Raw genomic sequence first — 18,909 nt, forward strand, 5'->3', positions numbered from 1 at the left:
ATCAAATGTTCTCTTTCAAAAATAGGAGATTCAGGTGTCTGGGGCTTGAAAAAAAACTTTGCTTTGCTGGAGCTTTTGGAACGACTGCAGAATGGCCCTGCTGGCCAATGTGGGACAACAGAAGAAGCTGTTGGCCAGTCTGGAGAGGTATTGATTCAAGAATGTTTACCTTTATTAAAAACTGTGAAGAGGAGAGAGTTCGTTTTTCGCTTAACTAAAATTAAAACCAATCACTTACCAAATTAAAAGTTCCCATGGTTGCAGAATGTACATATTTTATCTGTACAAATCCTAGCTCTGACCTGGCTAAGAAACCAATTGCTGTTTAATGATCTGCATTTTCTTCAATATAAAGAATTACTAAAAACCTGAATATTTGTACAGTGATTATGGTCCAATACATATAGACTAAAGTAGGGGCAAAACCAAAATTACCACTTAACCTGTCATTCATTGAGAAAGGTCATTAAACTCTTTTGGAGAGTGCCACTCTTTATGAATGTCTTTTAAGTGCAGTATGGCAGTTTCTCTTTTTTTATAACACCTCCTAAAAGTCTGAAAATAACTTTCTTCTTTCCTGACTTTCATCCTTTTACATTAATTTAGTAAATACATTAATTAGCTGTTTGGGGCATTTCCTGATGGCTGGTTATACGCCAATATTATTGTAGTGAGATCGTAACTAAGCCATTATCATATAATCAGTACTAGAAACGGTGTATTGCCTTAAAGAAATGCCCACCCATTGATGTCCTGTTTTTGTTTTTGGAAGAGACATTGCAGAAAGGTCTGGGGTCTGACTTTGTTTTTGAGCATCTTCAGTACCTATTGAATTCAGTTTGAGTTGTGGATACTCAGTATCTCTGAAAATCAGAGGCACAGTGATTCACTCAAATGGTGAATTTTTTTAATATATTTTATTTTATGTATTTTATTTTAAAGAAGAGTTTGGTGAGAGTGCAGAATTTAAAATCACCCATTTGGAATAAGGTGAATGTTCATCAGCATTTAATGGTTTTAAGGAGAGTGAAATTTTTAGGCTTCAACAAGTTGAAAGTATCTAACCTAATTTACTTTCAATTACTGGAATCAAATATTAACACATTAGGGTTGTTTTTGTTTTGTTAAAGAGCATCATTCGTTGTGATGAAGATGAAGCTCATGTTGCATCTGTATACTGCACTGTTTGTGCCACTCACTTGTGTGCAGAGTGTTCACAGCTTACCCATTCTACGAAGACACTAGCAAAACATAGGCGTGTACCTCTTGCCGATAAACCTCATGAGAAGACCATGTGTTCCCAGCACCAGGTGCACGCCATTGAATTTGTTTGTTTAGAAGAAGGTTGTCAGACCAGTCCCCTTATGTGTTGTGTCTGCAAAGAATATGGAAAGCATCAAGGTCATAAGGTACTGTTATTTTTCTATCACACTCATGATGTTGGGTGGTTTAAGAAAATAATACTTTTTTCCATTGCTGAGCACAAAAGGCTACTGGAAAAGGGGAGCAGATGTCTGATCTTTGAGCCTTTTATCAATAACGTCACTGCCTTTTTGTTCCTTTCCTTCACTTCAGACAACTGCTGTGGTAACCATGCAAAAAAAAATTCACTGTGATCTGTAAAACCACAGTACTGTTCTTCATCTATGTATTAAGGCAGAAAGGCCATCATCTAATGCTGTTCTAAACTTGTGAGGGTATGTGTGACCCTTTGTTGTGTGAGCCATCAGTTTTGATACTTGTTAGCTGTTCCTGATGTAGGGGTTGCAGCCAAGTTAGAGTTGTCCAAACACTTTTTTTTCCTTTTTCACATTTCATTTTATTAAAGATAGGGGAGAAGACAAATGTGCACATGTAGTTATTTGTGCGATTGCTAGATCCCTGTTTTAATCTCAAACCAAAATGAATAATATCTGATAATTTTTTTTTAATTTATCAAAGATTATGTTTAGTCCAATTTTTCCCCCTAGTTCTTTTGCATAGTATTGGGAAAAATCTTATTTTAGGTGATCTGAGGGTGACTGGGAGGGAAACTTAGAGCTGACCTTTGCTATGTGTTACTTTTGATTGTAGCATTCTGTTTTGGAACCAGAAGCAAACCAGATCCGTGCATCCATTTTAGACATGGCACACTGTATAAGAACCTTCACAGAAGAAATCTCAGACTATTCCAGAAAACTAGTTGGAATTGTTCAACAAATTGAAGGAGGAGAACAAATAGTGGAAGATGGAGTTGGCATGGCCCATACAGAACATGTAAGAAATTGGTTTTTCTCAAAAACAGCATAATTATCTCTGTAGTAACTAAAATCTTTTAAGAGTGCTTTTAAGAGAATTATACATAAGAGTTAACTCAGAGTTCAGTCCTGCAAGTTACTGAGCACCCTCAGTTCTGCAAAGTCAATGGAAGGTAGAGGGTGCTCAGCACCTTGAAAGACTGAGACCCAGGAGAGAGTGTATGTCAGGAGAACTTGTATCACATTGATTGTCTCCTTGATTTTACTGAAATTAGTGAGTCTGTGGTGAGAGCTATATACTTATACAGCATTGAGTTACTAGGGGAAGTAGTTTGTCCATGTGTCTTCATATGCTGTTATATTTTTTTCAAGCTATTTTTCCCTGATAGTATTTATTTTCATACACTGTATACATATAATAAAATAAATGTTTATTGGAATAACCTATGCAAGAGCCTTAGTCCTGGTAGCGGATATACAACCCTCATCAAAACTGTGCCTCTTGAGATCTGAATCTGCCTGCCAAACTCATTTTAAAATTTGGAGTTGGAATGTAACATAGCATTAAGTAATATATTGTTTGGATAAATTGATTTTTTGATTAGTAAGTCAGTTTTCTCTCTCTGATTTCATGATTCTTACACTGTAGGTCCCAGGTACTGCAGAAAATGCCCGATCATGCGTCCGAGCCTATTTTTCTGATCTTCATGAAACCCTTTGTCGCCAAGAAGAAATGGCACTCAGTGTGGTTGATGCACATGTGCGTGAGAAATTGATCTGGCTCAGACAACAGCAAGAAGACATGACTATCCTGTTGTCACAGGTTTCAACTGCTTGCCTTCACTGTGAAAAGACTTTACAGCAGGTAGGTGATTAAGTGAGCTGTAACATGGAGCAAGTGCATAATTGGATCAGTAAATGAAGCCTAGGTTGTAGACTGCTAAATTGGAGAATGCTGTGCTTTTAAATTTTCTTTATCTTGTTAGAAATGCACTAATATAAAGTGAGATTGAAAACACGATAGCAGTTATTTGTGGGGTGAGTATGGGGACACAGGTATGTAGCTCAGGCTAAAAATACAGGTTTTATAGGGGAAAGATTTTACAATTGCTATTACTAATATGAATACTTTCTTGGAAATATAGCGATTGTAGAAAAATGTTTGCTTGGTGTTAAGTGGTTCTCTGTAGGGTTTGCAACCCAAACATCGCAGCGTTGTGCTAAGTATGAGAACAAAGAAGTGATTATACAAAAAGTAAAACTGAACAGTCTGTTTTCATTGTCCAAGATGAGTGAAGAGCAAAAGGTAAATAAACAATATATTTTGTGAAAAGTAAACACTAGTTTTAAAATTCTTTCAGTTTTATGAATTTAATGCACTATTAGTAAGACAGCTTTTTATTTTTAAAGCATGATTTTAACCTGCTTTTGTCTCTTTAAGCCATTGGGAGCTAGCTCTGGTCAAATTTCACTTTAAATACAGATATTCTACCTACCTACATTTCCCAGTTTTAATAACTGGATATAGTTTTTCTACGTTATAGTATTGCTGTGTGCTGTTAACCAGTTGCCATATTCCACGCCTGAAGAAGCTATACTTCTGTGAATGGTATAGATATTGTTCTTTCATATCACTGGGGGAATTAGGGGTGAAAAAGAGAGAGGGAGAGGTTTTATTTATTTTTAATTACAAAGCTCTTTGAGATCTATTAGGATTAGATTTGCAATATAGAAGTGGAAACTTTTAAGAAATTATAATAAATGCATTTTTGGTAAATATAAACTTTGTTCTATTAGATTATTCAAGATAAAAAGAAAACAGTTGTACTGCCAGACATAATTACCTGCTTTTTTTGTTTTTTGCCTCAAATGAGTTACTAATGGAAAGAGTGCTTCTACCCTTTGTCTGTTTTAGGATGACTGCAGAGTAGTGTCAGCCAAACAGGAGATTACAAGGTTACTAGAAACATTACAAAAACAGCAGCAACAATTTACAGAACTTGCAGATCATATACAGCTGGATGCTAGCATTCCTGTCACTTTTACAAAGGTATAGTCTTCAAACCCTTTTTATGTCTTCAGGATTCTAGTGAAAATAGAACTATCCGCTTTCTGAAATTCAGAATGTGTATTAAAGAACTGCACTGATTTATCATCAGGCTTCTCATAGCTGCTGCAAATGCTTTTGTCATGTAAAAATATACCTTTTTACAATTCTTCTGATTGTGGCTGACTCTGATCCAGCAATATGGAGGCTTCCATCTTGCGCTATGACACAAGATGCTTGCTCTCTGTTGGAATTAATGGAGAAAACCAGTCAGTTTCAATGGTATTTCTGTGTCAATTTGTATTTATAATGATATGTTTGTTACCTAGACAGCTCTGTGTTTACCTCAACTGCTATATTTTTCACGGTCTCTTTTTAAAAAAAAATATTTTAATGCTCAGGATAGTGGTCAGGAGTTCTAAAAAACCAATAGATATTCTCCAGGATGCAGTCCCCTACCCCACTCCCAGAACACCTCAGGAAATGGAGACTGGTTTTGGACAAACACCAGGTCTGGTGGATGCTGATTATTTGATTTCTTATCTGCCTATTAAAAAAAATTCCAAACAAAAATTCCATTACATATTCCAATTTACAGCATTCAAACTGATGTATTTTTTCCATTGATTCTAATGGTGAATTTGTTCCTCGCATAACTTAGCATTTGGTACCAACTTGGCAGTCTTCATATACTGAGTAGGTTTTATTGTTTAGTTTCAATGTGTATTTCAAAATAATAGTAGTTTTTGAAAAAAGGTCAAAATGATTGTGAAATTTTGGTAATACACTGGAGTTTCCTCTAAGTGATTTATTTCCTAATCCTATAATTAAATACATTTTTAATGGGCTTTGGATCATAGTTGACCAAAAGGACAAGAAGTTTGAGAAAACTGAAGGATGATGTTTGGTTTGTGTTGTATATTTGTCTGCATCCCCATCTCTTCATTGTTAATGAGGGAAAGAGGCTTTAAGTCTTTAGAGTCCTTAGAGAAGGAGACTGTTGTTTTGGGTGACTTGCTGCTGTTTTCATTATGAAGTGCGTTCCTGCAGGGAAACAGAGGCTTCAATCTGGAGACCACCGCAGTAGTACTGTATGTTGTTAGTAGCATTACTATTAATCTGTACTTTTCTGCTGCTTTTAATTTACTATCAGTAGATACCTCATGAGGAATCTTTACTACTTTCTGCAAGATATTCATGTAAACTTGCATGAAGGAGTCAAAAAGACAGTAGTGTGTATTTTCAGGTATATTCCTATTATTTTCTATTAATTCTTCAGTGATTCAGAAGTGGAACATATAATTTCTGTTGCACAGTTTCTTCCTCAATGATCACTGATTGGTTAATGCCCCTCACCTGTAGACTTTGGAAACTGTCCAGTGTAGTTGTTGTTGGAGATTCCAAGATGAAGCCTTGTCTTTCAGCTCAGACCACCAGATTTTTCTGCCTCTGGTGATGAAACAAGTTGGCAGTTCCGTTTCTCCTGACCATTTTGTTTTATAACTTTAATTTTTTTTAGTTTTCATGTGACAATGAGTTAACATCTATCTTCCTCTCTCCCTAGATCAGGTTTTCGGTAGCCTGGTGGTTTCAATCATCCAGATCTACCACTGCAGTGCCTCTTCTGTCCCCACTCAGATATGGCAGAGCTGTCTCAAAACATCAGTTAAATTAAAGTGGTGTTCCCAATGTGAGGCACCATTTACATATTCTACAGAGAGTGAATTATACCCTGCCTGTTCCCATCTAACCGACCCTTTTGCTGTGATACATACAAAATGATGGGGTCTAATTTAGCTGTTTCAACTCAAGAAAGGTCTTGGAGTCACTGTGGCTAGTTCTCTGAAAACATCCGCTCAATGTGCAGCAGCAGTCAAAAAAGCTAACAGAATGTTGAACCTTTAAGAAAGGGATAGATAATAAGACAGAAAATATCACAGTGCCTCTATATAAATCCATGGTATACCCACATCTTGAATACTGCATGCAGATCTGGTTGTCCTGTCTCAAAAAAAAAAAAAATATTGGAATTGGAAAAGATATAGAAAAGGGCAACAAAAATGATTAGGGGAATGGAACAGCTTCTGTATGAGGAGAGATTAAAAAGACTGGAATTTTTCAGCTTGGAAAAGGGGCAGCTAAGAGGGGATATGATAGAGGTTTATAATATCTTGACTGGTGTGGAGAAAGTGAATGAGAGAGTTATTTACTCCTTCACATAACACAAGAACTAGGGATCACCCAATGAAATTAATAGACGCCAGGTTTAAAACAAACAGAAGGAAGTACTTTTTCATACAGTCCACCTGTGGAACTTGTTGCCAGAGGATGTTGTGAAGGCCAAAACTACAACGGGGTTCAAAAAAGAACTATATAAGTTCAGGGAGGATAGGTCCATCATTGACTGTTAGCCAAGAAGGGCAGAGATTCAACACTATACTCTTGAGTGACCCTAACCTCTGTTTCCCAGAAGCTGGGAGTGGATGCCAGGGGATGCATCACTCAATGATTATCTGTTCTGTTCATTCTCTCTGAAGCACCTAGCACTGGCCACTATCAGAAGACTGGGCTAGATGGACCGTTGGTCTGACCCAATGTGGCTGTTCGTACGCCAGGACGTGGTGCTCAGAGTCAGACCAGTATATCGCATCCATCCCTGCCCTGCGGAACCACAACTCCAACACAGAAAAGCCTGATCAGGAATTTCCAAACATTTGGGGAGATAACAAGGAGGATACCAGTCATCCAGGTCAGGTGGTATATCCCTCAACAGACATGGGCTGGAGGAGGGAAACCCCAGAATTCCTTGTGAGGTCATGGAACGCCACATCTGATATAGCATAAAATTCAGTGTCATCCTCCAATCATATCTGAGTGTCTCATAGTGTGTTGCTGAAAACCAAACTAGTTTTTAAATGGCAACTCAGTTTTCACTCTAGAGTCTAGAGCCTGCATACTCACTATGGAAGCAATCTTTACAGGATGGGGAAGCATATTTGGAGGACAAATTTCCAACACTTAGAATACACATCCTTTTAGTTCACTTTGACTCTCCATCAATGGTGTGTCTAAACAAAACAAACAAACCAATAAAAAGCACCCCATAAGCATGATCGTATGGGATTGGACCAGTGACTCACCTAGTCCAGTACGCTGTCTGATAGTAACCAGTACCATCTGCTTCAGAAGAGAGTACAAGTACATAGGAGGCAGTTATGCTGCTCAGAAAGGAAGTCTCCTAGTACCTGCTGTTAGAGGTTGGTCTATGACTGAGACACAAGGGTGATTTTTATCCTGTCCAAAAGTGAGAGCAACCAGATGTTGGAGCTTCTTTGTGGCAATGGAAATAATGTTCTGGGCAGAGAAGAATCTGCTACCTTTCAAGACAATTGATGTTAAAGGATACAGAAAAGAGGAAAAAGGAGAGTTGAAGTCCTCCTAGGCTTCCACTGGCCTAGAAGCCATAATGGACTTGCTAGATAGCCAAGTAATTCACAGTGCACCTGCAAAAAAGACCAGACCTCTTGAAGCAAGGACTTTTTCATCCAAACCGGATATATTTTGGTATCCAGACAACTCAACCAGAAAATGTCATTAATTGATCTGATCAATTTTATGTTTGTGGCGTGAGTGGAAACAGAAACTTTGGGGCGGGGACTGCCTCTTTGTAGAGAGCTCAGCATGGTGGGGCCCTAGCCTCTTAAGTGCTACCGTAATACAAACATAATAATAATTACAAAGTACTGATGAATATCAGCTACATTTGCGTTTTTTCAGGATGGCTGATTGGATTCCTGTACAACCAAGCACCATAGAAATGTGGGCACTAGCACTAGTGGCATACTGCAGGTAGGCACATCAGACTTTTCATCTTGGTATCATCAGATTCCAGCGTTAAATCAGAATGACAGATTAGATAAACCTGTGGCTGGTCTTTTTAGTTGCCATTACCTCCAGAATGCAGGTTTTGGGATTAGTTCCCCTATCTGTCCAAGAATCACATTGGTGGTGGTAAGAGGAAAAGGTTAATCTTACAGCTCCAGAAATGTTTCTTTTTAAAGTACATTCCTTTTTCCACAGTTCATGGCAAATGGTTCTCCCATCATTTTGTTCTAACCCATAGCATTCCTTTGGAAGTTTGTGCCATAAATGGGCATTCTTAATGCTCTAAAGATAAATCTCAAGCATATGGAGTATACATGCCAATTGTATCCTTTTCATCTTATGCTATGCAAAATGCCATTGTCTTAGGGCCTCAAAGTTGCAACTAAGGTGTTAAAATCCTGCACCAGTTGGCATGCTAATCTTCTGGGAAATTATTCACAGAAGTCCCATGGGCCATTGGATAAAAAGCATCTGAGCCTCATCTGAGGATGATCTGCAAAGTAAATTTCTGTTCCTCTGCCGAGTCATCCAGAGGTGCTACTGGGTTGGTTCCAACATTATTTCTTGTTTCATGTGGGGGGAACTTCTATTACTGTCTGTTCTACTATAATTAAAATTCTGCTTATCCTTTCCCTCCCTATTTCTGTGATTCACTACTCACTACTTCCCATTAGTAATAGATGAGGAAAGAAGCTGTGCAACAGAATGAGAAATTTCTTATCTGATAATTTTCTTTCTGTTAGCAGCTTCTCTTCTCATTTAACCCACCCTGGTAGTTTGGTAAATGCCCAGAATACAAATTGATTGTTTTTTCCCTAAAGGGAGTCTTAGGCATACATCTTAAGGTTAATATATCAAGTTGTTGCCTTGATGCATATAACCCAGTGGTTCCCAACCTGTGGCCTGGGGGCCAAAAGTGGCCCACGGGGGCTTTCAAAGTGGCCCACCGCTCCCCTCCCGCTGGCTGCAGAAGGGAGACACTGCCTAAGGACCCAGGCGGAGCGCGTTGCTGCGAGGCTACAAGACTTGTGCAGGCTCCTTGCTGCAGCCAAGGGGATGGGAGATCAGCGCTCCCTTCCCCCTGATTGTAGCAGGGAGCACGGCAAAGTGCTCTGCCTGGGTCCCTAGGTGCTGGGGTCCCTGTTGGAGCCAGAAGGAGGGGAGCACTGATCTTCCATCCCCCTGGCTGCAGAAGGGAGCCACTGTCTAGGGACCCAGGTGAAACGCATAGGGCTACAGGATGCACGTGGTTTCCCTGCAGCAGCCAGGGGGACAGGAGAGCCTCCTTGCTGAACTCCATCTGGCTGGGATGGGTGTGGGAGGGGAACTGCTGGTGGAGACCAGTGGCCCTTCAAGGTAGTAAAAGTTATATCTATAGCCCTTGAGCCAAAAAGATTGGGAACCACTGATATAACTGGTTGCTGGACTGTTTTTATAGCTTTGGAAGAACTTTTCCGGTGGCCTGAGCTGAAGCGTGGGGCTCAGTCCTGGAGCCTCCAGCAACAACATTGGACCACCACTGAAGTCCATAGGTGGAAAGGATGAACCCATTATTGATGAATGAGGAAAGAAGCTGATCATAGAAAATTATCAGGAGAGAAATTTCTCTTTTCCCTCCCCATTTATTAATTGCTCTTGCCATTAAAGTGCAAAGAATGAGAGATTTAATGGAATTTGAAGCTGTATTTATTACAGATGTTATATTAACACTGACTAGATCTCTTCCTAACAAAAGATTGAATTCTCTTTCTAAAAGATAAGCTACAGCTCAACAGAAGTTATGGACTCAATGCAGAAATTAAAAGTGAAGTTCTGTGGTCTATGCAGAAGGTCAGACTAGATGAGCATAATGCTTCCTTCTGGGCTTAAAAGCTATTAATATATAAATTTAAATGGCATTTTATAAATTGACATGTTGTGTGCCACAGAGAGTCTGGAGTTTCCTACAATCACAGTGAAGATGGATCTTTTAAACTTGTTTTCAGTATTTAAATATCTTTTTCCCCCAGGACAACAGGGTACATATTGGACCAAAAATGGAGATTCGAGTTGTGACCCTAGGATTAGACGGAGCTGGCAAAACAACTATTTTGTTTAAATTAAAGCAGGATGAGTTCATGCAACCCATTCCAACAATAGGTACATAACTGAGTGATTTAAAAGTTTGACTATTTCATTACTAGGAATAAGAGTATAAAAAGTGACCCTTTTTTTCCCCCCTTTCGTTTTGTTTTGTTTAGGTTTTAATGTTGAAACTGTAGAATATAAAAATCTGAAGTTTACTATTTGGGATGTAGGTGGGAAGCACAAGCTGAGGCCTTTGTGGAAGCATTATTACCTCAACACACAAGGTAGGATTGCTAGAACATTTAGATTGTTTGTTTGGTTTTGTACTTTGTGCATTCATTAGTGCCAAAAAGAATAGGGCTAGAAATCATTTAATCATAGAAAATTAGCATAAAACAAGTAATTGTGTAAGATAAAGTACAGGTACTAGATTAATGGCCTAAGAAAATATTTTGGTCCAGTTGATCTTGATGTCTGCTGGAAAAAGGTGCATACTTCATAAATTCATCAGACTGTTCAAGGAGCCATAACAAAATTAGAACCTCTGTTAAATTGATTTTAGCTGACAATGGACAAAGTTGCAGCATTCCAGAAGTTCACATGGTGATAATACTTGGGATTTGATAACATTTGAAATTAAAACACTCTGCCTTTTGGAACCTCTTACTAACATCTCCACAAAGTGACATAACTTCTGACTTCTTAATAGCTTCTGCATGATGTCTAAACGTAGACCAGTTTTTGTCCTTAATAACTATCAGAACAGCTTTGCTGTCCACACACTAAAATATTCTTCTGAATATTACTGGCATGAAAGTGCCTACTATATTATTGGGCACTGAATTATGGAGATGTCCTAAGTGCTCTATAGTTGTTTGTTTTCCATTTAAAATGGGGTTCAGATTCCTGAATTAAATATTTCATGAAATCAGCCTCAAACATACTATTTCAATGAGAATAAACTTCAGTTTTCTAAGTGCATTCTTCAAAGCCTCCTTTGTAGAATTCTGACACATTTTAAATCAGTCTTCTTTTTTTAAAAAAAAATCATTTTTAGAAATTATCACCAATATAGGGTCTTTTCTGCTATAAGAGAAAGGGAAGAGGGGCAGGGTTAGGGTGAGAATTGAAAATACAAACACTTAATTTGCTTCTTTGCTATAACTGTTTTATTTTTCCACTGGAAAAGCTGGATAGCACTGAAATTTACAAAGAGAATTTCTATTCTTTAGTTATGCATCCTTATTTCATTAATTTTCCATCCACGTCTCTCATCTATAACCCTTAGGAGTTCCTAATAGTGGATGACTCTGCCAATCCCTTCATCCATGCCATCCCACAGCATCCTTTGCATGTAAAACCCTCCCACAAGTGTATATAACCTTAAGGCTTGTCTACATGAGAAAATTGCACTGGTTTAGCTAAAGATGTGATTTTAAACTGATTTAGTTAAACTGATACAAAGCTGTATGACACTGTTAATTTGATTTAGCGTAAATTGATTAGAAATTGCTTTAAGCTAAACAGAAGTGTCCACACAGGGCTTTGTCAGTTTGATTAAATGGGTTTAAACACAGATTTAAGTTAAACCATTGCAACTTCCTTCTGTAGAAAGGATCTAAGCTTCTGGCTTTTGGGAAGATTTTTTTCTAGATTATTTTTTCAAATAAGTATGTAGATCTGCACAATATCTTAATGTTGAGACTGGACTTAATGTGCAGTTCTGAGAAACGTAACGTGTATGTTGTTGGAGATTCTGTGTTGGAAATAAAGGAGAGTTTATGGAGTTGGAGAGTCTGAATGCATTTGGGTATTATGTTTGTGTGACTTTTGAGAGTATGTATGTGTGAATGTGTGTGTAACATCTTGGTATTTTTTTCATAGCAGTGGTATTTGTTGTCGATAGCAGTCACAGAGACAGGGTTAGTGAAGCACACAGTGAACTTGCAAAGTTATTAACGGAGAAGGAATTGCGGGATGCCTTGCTGCTGATCTTTGCCAATAAGCAGGTATCGGTGCATTTTTTTTCTACCTTCTGTTTCTCTTTTTAAAACTCTGTGTAATTAACACAAACTTTTTGAACTGTCTGCCATAATTTAAAAAGTGGGGACGGGGAAGGAACAAAATTTAGAAATTTTTCCTTAATGTTTAGTAACAATATTATAAACGCAGACTAGCCCCTGATTTAGTGAATCCAGTAGCTATTTCTGCTTGGGTGAGAAGGTCAGTAAAGACTTCTGTACATCCTTAAGATTATTCATTTGGTCTGCAGTTTTTAAGATGAAATATTTTCTAGTAGTTTTAAATAATCTATATTCTTATCAGTGACAGTGAAATCTCTAGAAAGTTTACCATTGTGAATAAATGTGTATTTAAAATAATCTGTGTCTCTCTCTTGCAGGATGTAGCGGGAGCTCTTTCAGTGGAAGAAATCACAGAAATGCTGAGCCTCCACAAACTTTGCTGTGGCCATAGCTGGTATATTCAGGGCTGTGATGCCCGAAGTGGCATGGGACTATATGAAGGATTGGACTGGCTTTCAAGGCAACTGGTGGCTGCAGGTGTACTGGATGTGGCTTAATTTCACAGCAGTTGTAAATTAAGTTTTAAATTTATAATTCAGTTATTTGCACGAGTTAGGATATTGTAACAACATCTGCATGGTGAAGATGGAGATTTATCTAGAGCTCTGGTTACAGAAAAAAATGTATGTGGGCGTGTGCTTATCAAAGATTGTGGAATTGGTACAGTAAACACTGTGCAGTTGCTACAGTTTTTTAAATTTGGTAATGCAATAGACTAATATGGTGGGCTGCAACAGTGCCTTGACACTTTTTGTGAAACCAGGTAATTTCCAATTTAAGCAAACTTTTTCTGCTAAAACACTGTGCACCTAAATTGGTCTAATATTCACCATAAGGTCACAGAAGTTATCTGCTATTAGAATAAAATTCTTAGTGACTTAGAAATACTTATCCAAAAAGCAACTTTAAAAAACATATTTCTTGAGCTATTTAGAAAGCAACCAAAACTCTAGATGCTCTTGGTAACAGATGCCACTTGTAGTACATTTAAAAATGCATTTGCTTAAACTTGGCATTGAAAACTCCACATGGACACTACAAGAAGGAAAGTTATTCCACATCCTTTATTTATTAGCCTTATTGCATGCTATGGGGCGTGTATTGGGCTAGAAGGTGGTAAGAACATAGTAACCGTCCTAGGACAGTGCAGGTCTAGTGAGTGTTGACATTGACTAACATTAGCAATAAAAGATGTCGTTAAATGAAAACAAAGCAGAATTATACATACTGAGATGTCATTCTTTTCATGAATAATACAAAACACATTAATTATGGATGGGAGTTGCACAGCATGCCCAAGGACATAATCTGTCTTTAGAGATCTGAACCTCATCTTTAGGAAATCAAGTGAAGCTAAGAAATTCCTAAAGAAAGCAGTGTATTGAAATATCAGTCCAGCTATATATTTTTACATGAGTTATGCTTCCAGAAAAAGGTGGCACCCTTAAAATAACCTGCTGTAAAAGCAAAGCACACTTAATAACTCTGACTCGGAACAGCAGATATTAAAATCTGATCTAAACTTTATTTAGAGTCTGATTAGATTTTCTTCATTCTTTACATACTTGTAACTAGTACCGGTGCCTCTGTTTTCAAAGGTTATTAATTCACAAACTCACAGAATCTTGGGGTTATATTTCTGTTTACATTTAGAGAAGATTGGAATAATTTATTGATGTCTCTTTTGCTGTGCACAGTTGTGATCACCATAAATCTGTGTCATGAGCACACCTAGTTTGACTCCTCTGTCCCTTTCTGTAACTGCATGACCCCTGGGAAGTGACGAGGCCATGCAGGACTCTGCAGACCTCTGCAATGGATGTCTTATGGTATTTGTACATGTTTTATAGTAATTTCCCCACTACATACAGCAGTTAAAGCAAAGAATATATAAACAAATGATTTTAATACATTTGCACTTCAGGAGGAAGCAGTTGTGGTAACTGCTCCCTCTTGACGACACTGGAAATCACCTATTTACATTTCATACTAAGGGAGTTATATGTGTGTTCAATTTTAGCAAGCTTAATGATTTGAATTGTAGCTCAAATGACAATAAGCTTCACTATCTTCAAAGGTGTGGATACAAATTAAGTTTTCCTTCACATTTAGAAATATCTTAAATCTCTGCACTCTTACTAGAATGCAGAGAAAGAGAAGGATTTTGTAGACACTAAGTTCAGACTGAAATTTAAAGTTATACTGTCCTTCAGAATACACCTGTTAATATCATATGTAATGTACATGGGCTGAAGAGTACTTGCTGCCCAAATCAAACTGAAAATTGTTCACCCTTTCCAGCCTGTAATCTCTTGCACAATAGACATTTTGCTGCCCCTGACTACCTGCTCAGCATATATTGTAAAACCAGCATAGACCTAGTTAAGTATTTGACTGCCCTTTTCATAGTTTTATTTTCAAATACAAACAAGTTCTAAGTAACATATTTTAGCTGGAAGATAATGAATAAAATATTTAGTGGTTGTAAGATGGAATATGAAATGTCATTTTCTACAGTTAAATGATTTCTAGCCATATTCTTTTTGGCACTAATGAATTCTACATCCACATCCTACATCTTCAGTGGGTTTAATTGTACATCCTCTCCCACTTAGCTGTTGTTACTTTAGTTTTCTGTGGTTATTTTAAAGCATTCAGCAAAACCAGTCAATAGTTTGGAAGGGCTTGTAGAGAAGCAGCAAATGTAGTATACTTGCATAAAAGTATTATTTTTAAATGGAAACTAATATGTAACTGATTCAAGTAACTGTGAAAATAGGTGTTACATTTTTTGTCTGTGAACTCTTCAGGTGTTAGATTTATTTGTATTATAAGTTACTACTATATATAAACTACTTCACTTGTAAATTTTAAATGTGATCAACTTCAATTCAGTTTTTAGTGTACCAACTTATGCAAGTTACAATTGGGTGTGTTTCTCACATTTAATTAGAATTTTTTTTAAAAATTACAAATATTGCAGAGAATTATCTGGATATGACTAAAGCCTCAATTGTTTAAAAGCTATCACATCTAGATTTTGGGTTAAATGTGAAATGGAGTAAAAATAATATGCAGTCATTGAAGAAGTGTTTTTAAATTAATCTTGGCTCAACATAGTAAACAATAGCTAAGCTATTTGAACAGTAATGTCTGACTTCTTGGTATCATCTAACTTTCACTGTATGTAATTGAACTTTTTCTAATTCTGCTTGTGGACTGAATGATGACTGAAGTTCCTTCTGCAGGAAGATCTTCACCAACATAGTTCTTGTTCTGGGCTACTGGAGCAAGGGTTGGGTGTGATAGTACTCAGAAAGGAACAGCTCTTACTTAATGGAAAAATGATTTTGATGATGGAGATCCTGAACTGCTTTGAAAACTTGAGTTTTGTCCAATAAAGAGAATACTTTAATCCTCTGACTTAGTGTACTATATTTCTTTTGAGCATTTTCATTTAAATCACTGTTTGTTGTATTTCGAATAGAAGTGTGAGTATTTCCATAGTGAATCTAATGCTAGAATTTGTAAGTTGGTCACAGTGAAAATATTTAAGGTCTGAAAAGAACCATTTCATAATGCTGAAAGTGTTGGCTTTGGTATCCACAATTCAAGGATTGGATTAATACCTAACTTTATATAACTGTGGTACCAAAAAAAAAAAAAAAAAAGTAACAGCATTTAATTGAAAATAGGCCTCAGGGATGTCACTTTTAATATTAGCAAAGAAACATTTATCTATGTTACACATCAGGCTACTATGACTATCACGCACAAATCAAGGTTAAAGTGCAGCTGTACTCAGAAGAGCAGCAGAAGTGGCATTTTATCCAGACATGTATGTGTATTCATGTCTGCTGACTTCAGTGACAAGCCATATCTCTGTTTTAATACAGCTCCTGCAGCACTGGATTTGTATTCCTACACATACATCCTCAGTCAGCCCCAACCACACTGGTTCTATTTCTCATTATTGATACTATCATAACTCTCCCTAAGTGAGGGAGGAGCGTGTTGTGGGATAGGCAGTGCTTTGCTGAACAAACACAGCAGCAGTGTGCTAATCTGAAAATGAATGCAGATGGATAACTCTTGGAAATCCTCCAGGTTCCTCTGACAACTTCAAGACTGCAGGTACATTAAAAAAAACTTGATAGTGAAAATAGGTTGTATACAGTTTTATAAACATGTCAGGTCTAGAATATTAGAACCAAGGTAGGTGAGGTAGTATTTTCACTGGACCAAACTTCTATTCAAAACTCACCAACAGAAGCTGGTCCAATAAAAGATAATACCTCACCTACCTCTTCTCACTGAAAATAAGGGCAGAGTAAAAACTCAGTACAAATACTGAGTTGATTATTCTCCTAATGTAATTAAGCCTATCTTTTAATTAATGCAGAACTACCGAAGTGACAGAATTTACATCCAGTGTGCTGTTAACCACCTGCTACACTAGGCTTTTGCTTTGAATTTAGTCTAATCTATGGGCCTTCCTCTGAATATTGTTTTAGGCAGAGGAGGAGGAAGAGACGGTGAGCTAAACTGTTGGTTGTCTTATATGAATGCCACCTGCAGAAGTTATTCATCCCAAAATTATTGTACCATTTTCTGACGAGTTCCTATGAGGAATACATATTGAATATGAATTTAAAATATTACCATGTGCAAACAGTTTATTAAAACACATTCAGTATCTGAAGAATTCTGAAATGCAGCTAAACTGAAGTGGTTGACTAGACATCCCATAATTTGTTTTGATATGAGGCCAGCATGACATTTTGTTAAAGGGAAAATTGGAAGCCAAAATGGGGGCTTAGATTAACCTAACTCTGGGTATACTATTGTCACTATAAACCTTGTATTCCTGTAGAAGTTGGAAGAAAGGAGACCTATTTAATCTTGTAGAGAAAATATCATGGTATGACTGCTTTGCACCATGCTGTGGGTCCCAAGGAGGTTGAAACTCTGTATGCATAGAACAGCATGGGGCTCTTACTCACTATTCATGCGCTGCCAGCATAGCAAGGAAAAGGATGCATGGGTGAGGTGGACCTTACATCATGGAAGTCCTCAGCTTCTTTGGGTCCATTACAGCTGGGAAAAATTGGAGATACTTTCAGGCCACTCTAACTTGGAAAAGGAGGCCCATACATAGGGATTGTGAAACTGTAAACAGTACCCCTGACCCTCCTGATCTGTAATCCATGTAGATCAGCCCAGCCGTCTACATTTTTGTACAAAAATGTGATGTCTTAATGAGGTTTCAGGGTACTGAAACTCAAGAGACTTTCCCCATTCATCTACTTATCAAAGTGAACTAGTGAATGCACCTGCTTTGCCAGATAGCACCCTAATTCAATATGTTGACTACACCTCCAATCTCTTGTACTGTTTATCTGAATTTATAGAAATCAGATCTTTGAATAAAAAGCATATGTATGGTGGAAGTTATTTTAAAAAAAATACCTAAATCTAATCATCCGTAATTCAATATTCTATCTGACTCTCCCCAAAAGTCATTCTTAAGTATAATGGCTGCTAACAGGTTATTATTCCAAAGCCCTATAATGACAGAAGCAACCTAAAAGAAGCTGACCCACAGTAGGAGTGCAGAGTTCAGGCACCCAAAATAAATGGGGAAAGTACAAACCTTCATAAGGAGTGGAAGTTCAAATTACATGCAGCACTCACTCAAAGATCCTCTGAGAAAAAATATGTGCTAATCTGCAATGAAGAGGTATTTCAATTGAAAAGCAAAAAAGCCTAGGCATATTGCAATAGGCTTCATGAACAGGCTACCCTAAATGCTAACCCAATTAAATATTGTGCTATCGTCTAGCATTAAGTGAACACAACAAAGAGTTTGACAAAGTTAAAATTCCTGTGTAAGAAGAGCATTTAATTATATGATTTGACAAGTTCACTAGAAGTCTGAAAAGGTGATATCAGTTATCTGTGCTTCATTTAAATAAAACAGACATTACTAGAACATTGGAAATGGCAGCAAGCCTAGTTAAAATAAGGATGAAGACATCTCAATCAATCGGTATTTTAGTGGAAAGAAGTATTTGTGTAGAATTTCAGGCAGAATTTAAAGCTTGTTTCCTAATTTTAAGCAATTAGGAAACAAGCTCTAAAAAGGCAAAAATAATGAGAATGCCGAGTGCTCTTATTACAGCCCAAAAATCAAGCAGCTCATATCAAGCTAAATGGGATTTTATGCATTGGGATTCCAGTAACTGACCCTTAGTCTGCCACCCTAATGATACTTAGCCTGATGCAGATAAATGGTTGCTAAAGGACAGAGGCAAATCCCATGTACTATGTCATAACATCAATTTTTCCCCTAATTTTAGGATGGATGTGTGCGCATGTGACAGAAGTGGCTCTGCTGAAAGACTGTCTATTTATTGACAGACTAGGAACTGCTCTGCAGACTGTATTAAATGCTCACCTTTACTCTTCCAAAGAACTCAAATCTGGAAATCAATCAAATATGGAAAATTTTTTTACATGAAATATAAACTCAGTAAAGAAGACATTAGCAAGAGTGGTGGGATGTTAGATTAATGTTTATACTCAATTA

The 18,909-nt window shown here is 37.3% G+C and overlaps 1 protein-coding gene across 6 annotated transcripts in view; it reads left to right on the plus strand.

Moving 5' to 3' along the window:
• Positions 1–15,735, plus strand: part of TRIM23 (tripartite motif containing 23) — a 28,911-nt gene extending 13,176 nt beyond the window's left edge. For 3 of the 6 annotated variants that reach the window (XM_067569224.1, XM_067569229.1, XM_067569228.1), the window contains exons 3-11: positions 26–147; positions 1,131–1,409; positions 2,074–2,256; positions 2,887–3,102; positions 4,153–4,287; positions 10,179–10,308; positions 10,410–10,520; positions 12,121–12,245; positions 12,638–15,735. In XM_067569224.1, the coding sequence (XP_067425325.1) occupies positions 26–147; positions 1,131–1,409; positions 2,074–2,256; positions 2,887–3,102; positions 4,153–4,287; positions 10,179–10,308; positions 10,410–10,520; positions 12,121–12,245; positions 12,638–12,817 (1,481 nt within the window). In that variant the 3' untranslated portion in view covers positions 12,818–15,735. The remainder of the gene's footprint in view (positions 1–25; positions 148–1,130; positions 1,410–2,073; positions 2,257–2,886; positions 3,103–4,152; positions 4,288–10,178; positions 10,309–10,409; positions 10,521–12,120; positions 12,246–12,637) is intronic. The other 3 variants (XM_067569225.1, XM_067569226.1, XM_067569227.1) reach the window with 3 other exon arrangements.
• Positions 15,736–18,909: the final 3,174 nt, after the last annotated feature.

Source organism: Emydura macquarii, unplaced genomic scaffold, assembly GCF_026122565.2.
Source record: "Emydura macquarii macquarii isolate MOO-44397 ecotype Brisbane River unplaced genomic scaffold, CSIRO-AGI_Emac_v2 contig_2897, whole genome shotgun sequence".
Lineage (NCBI taxonomy): Eukaryota > Metazoa > Chordata > Testudines > Chelidae > Emydura > Emydura macquarii.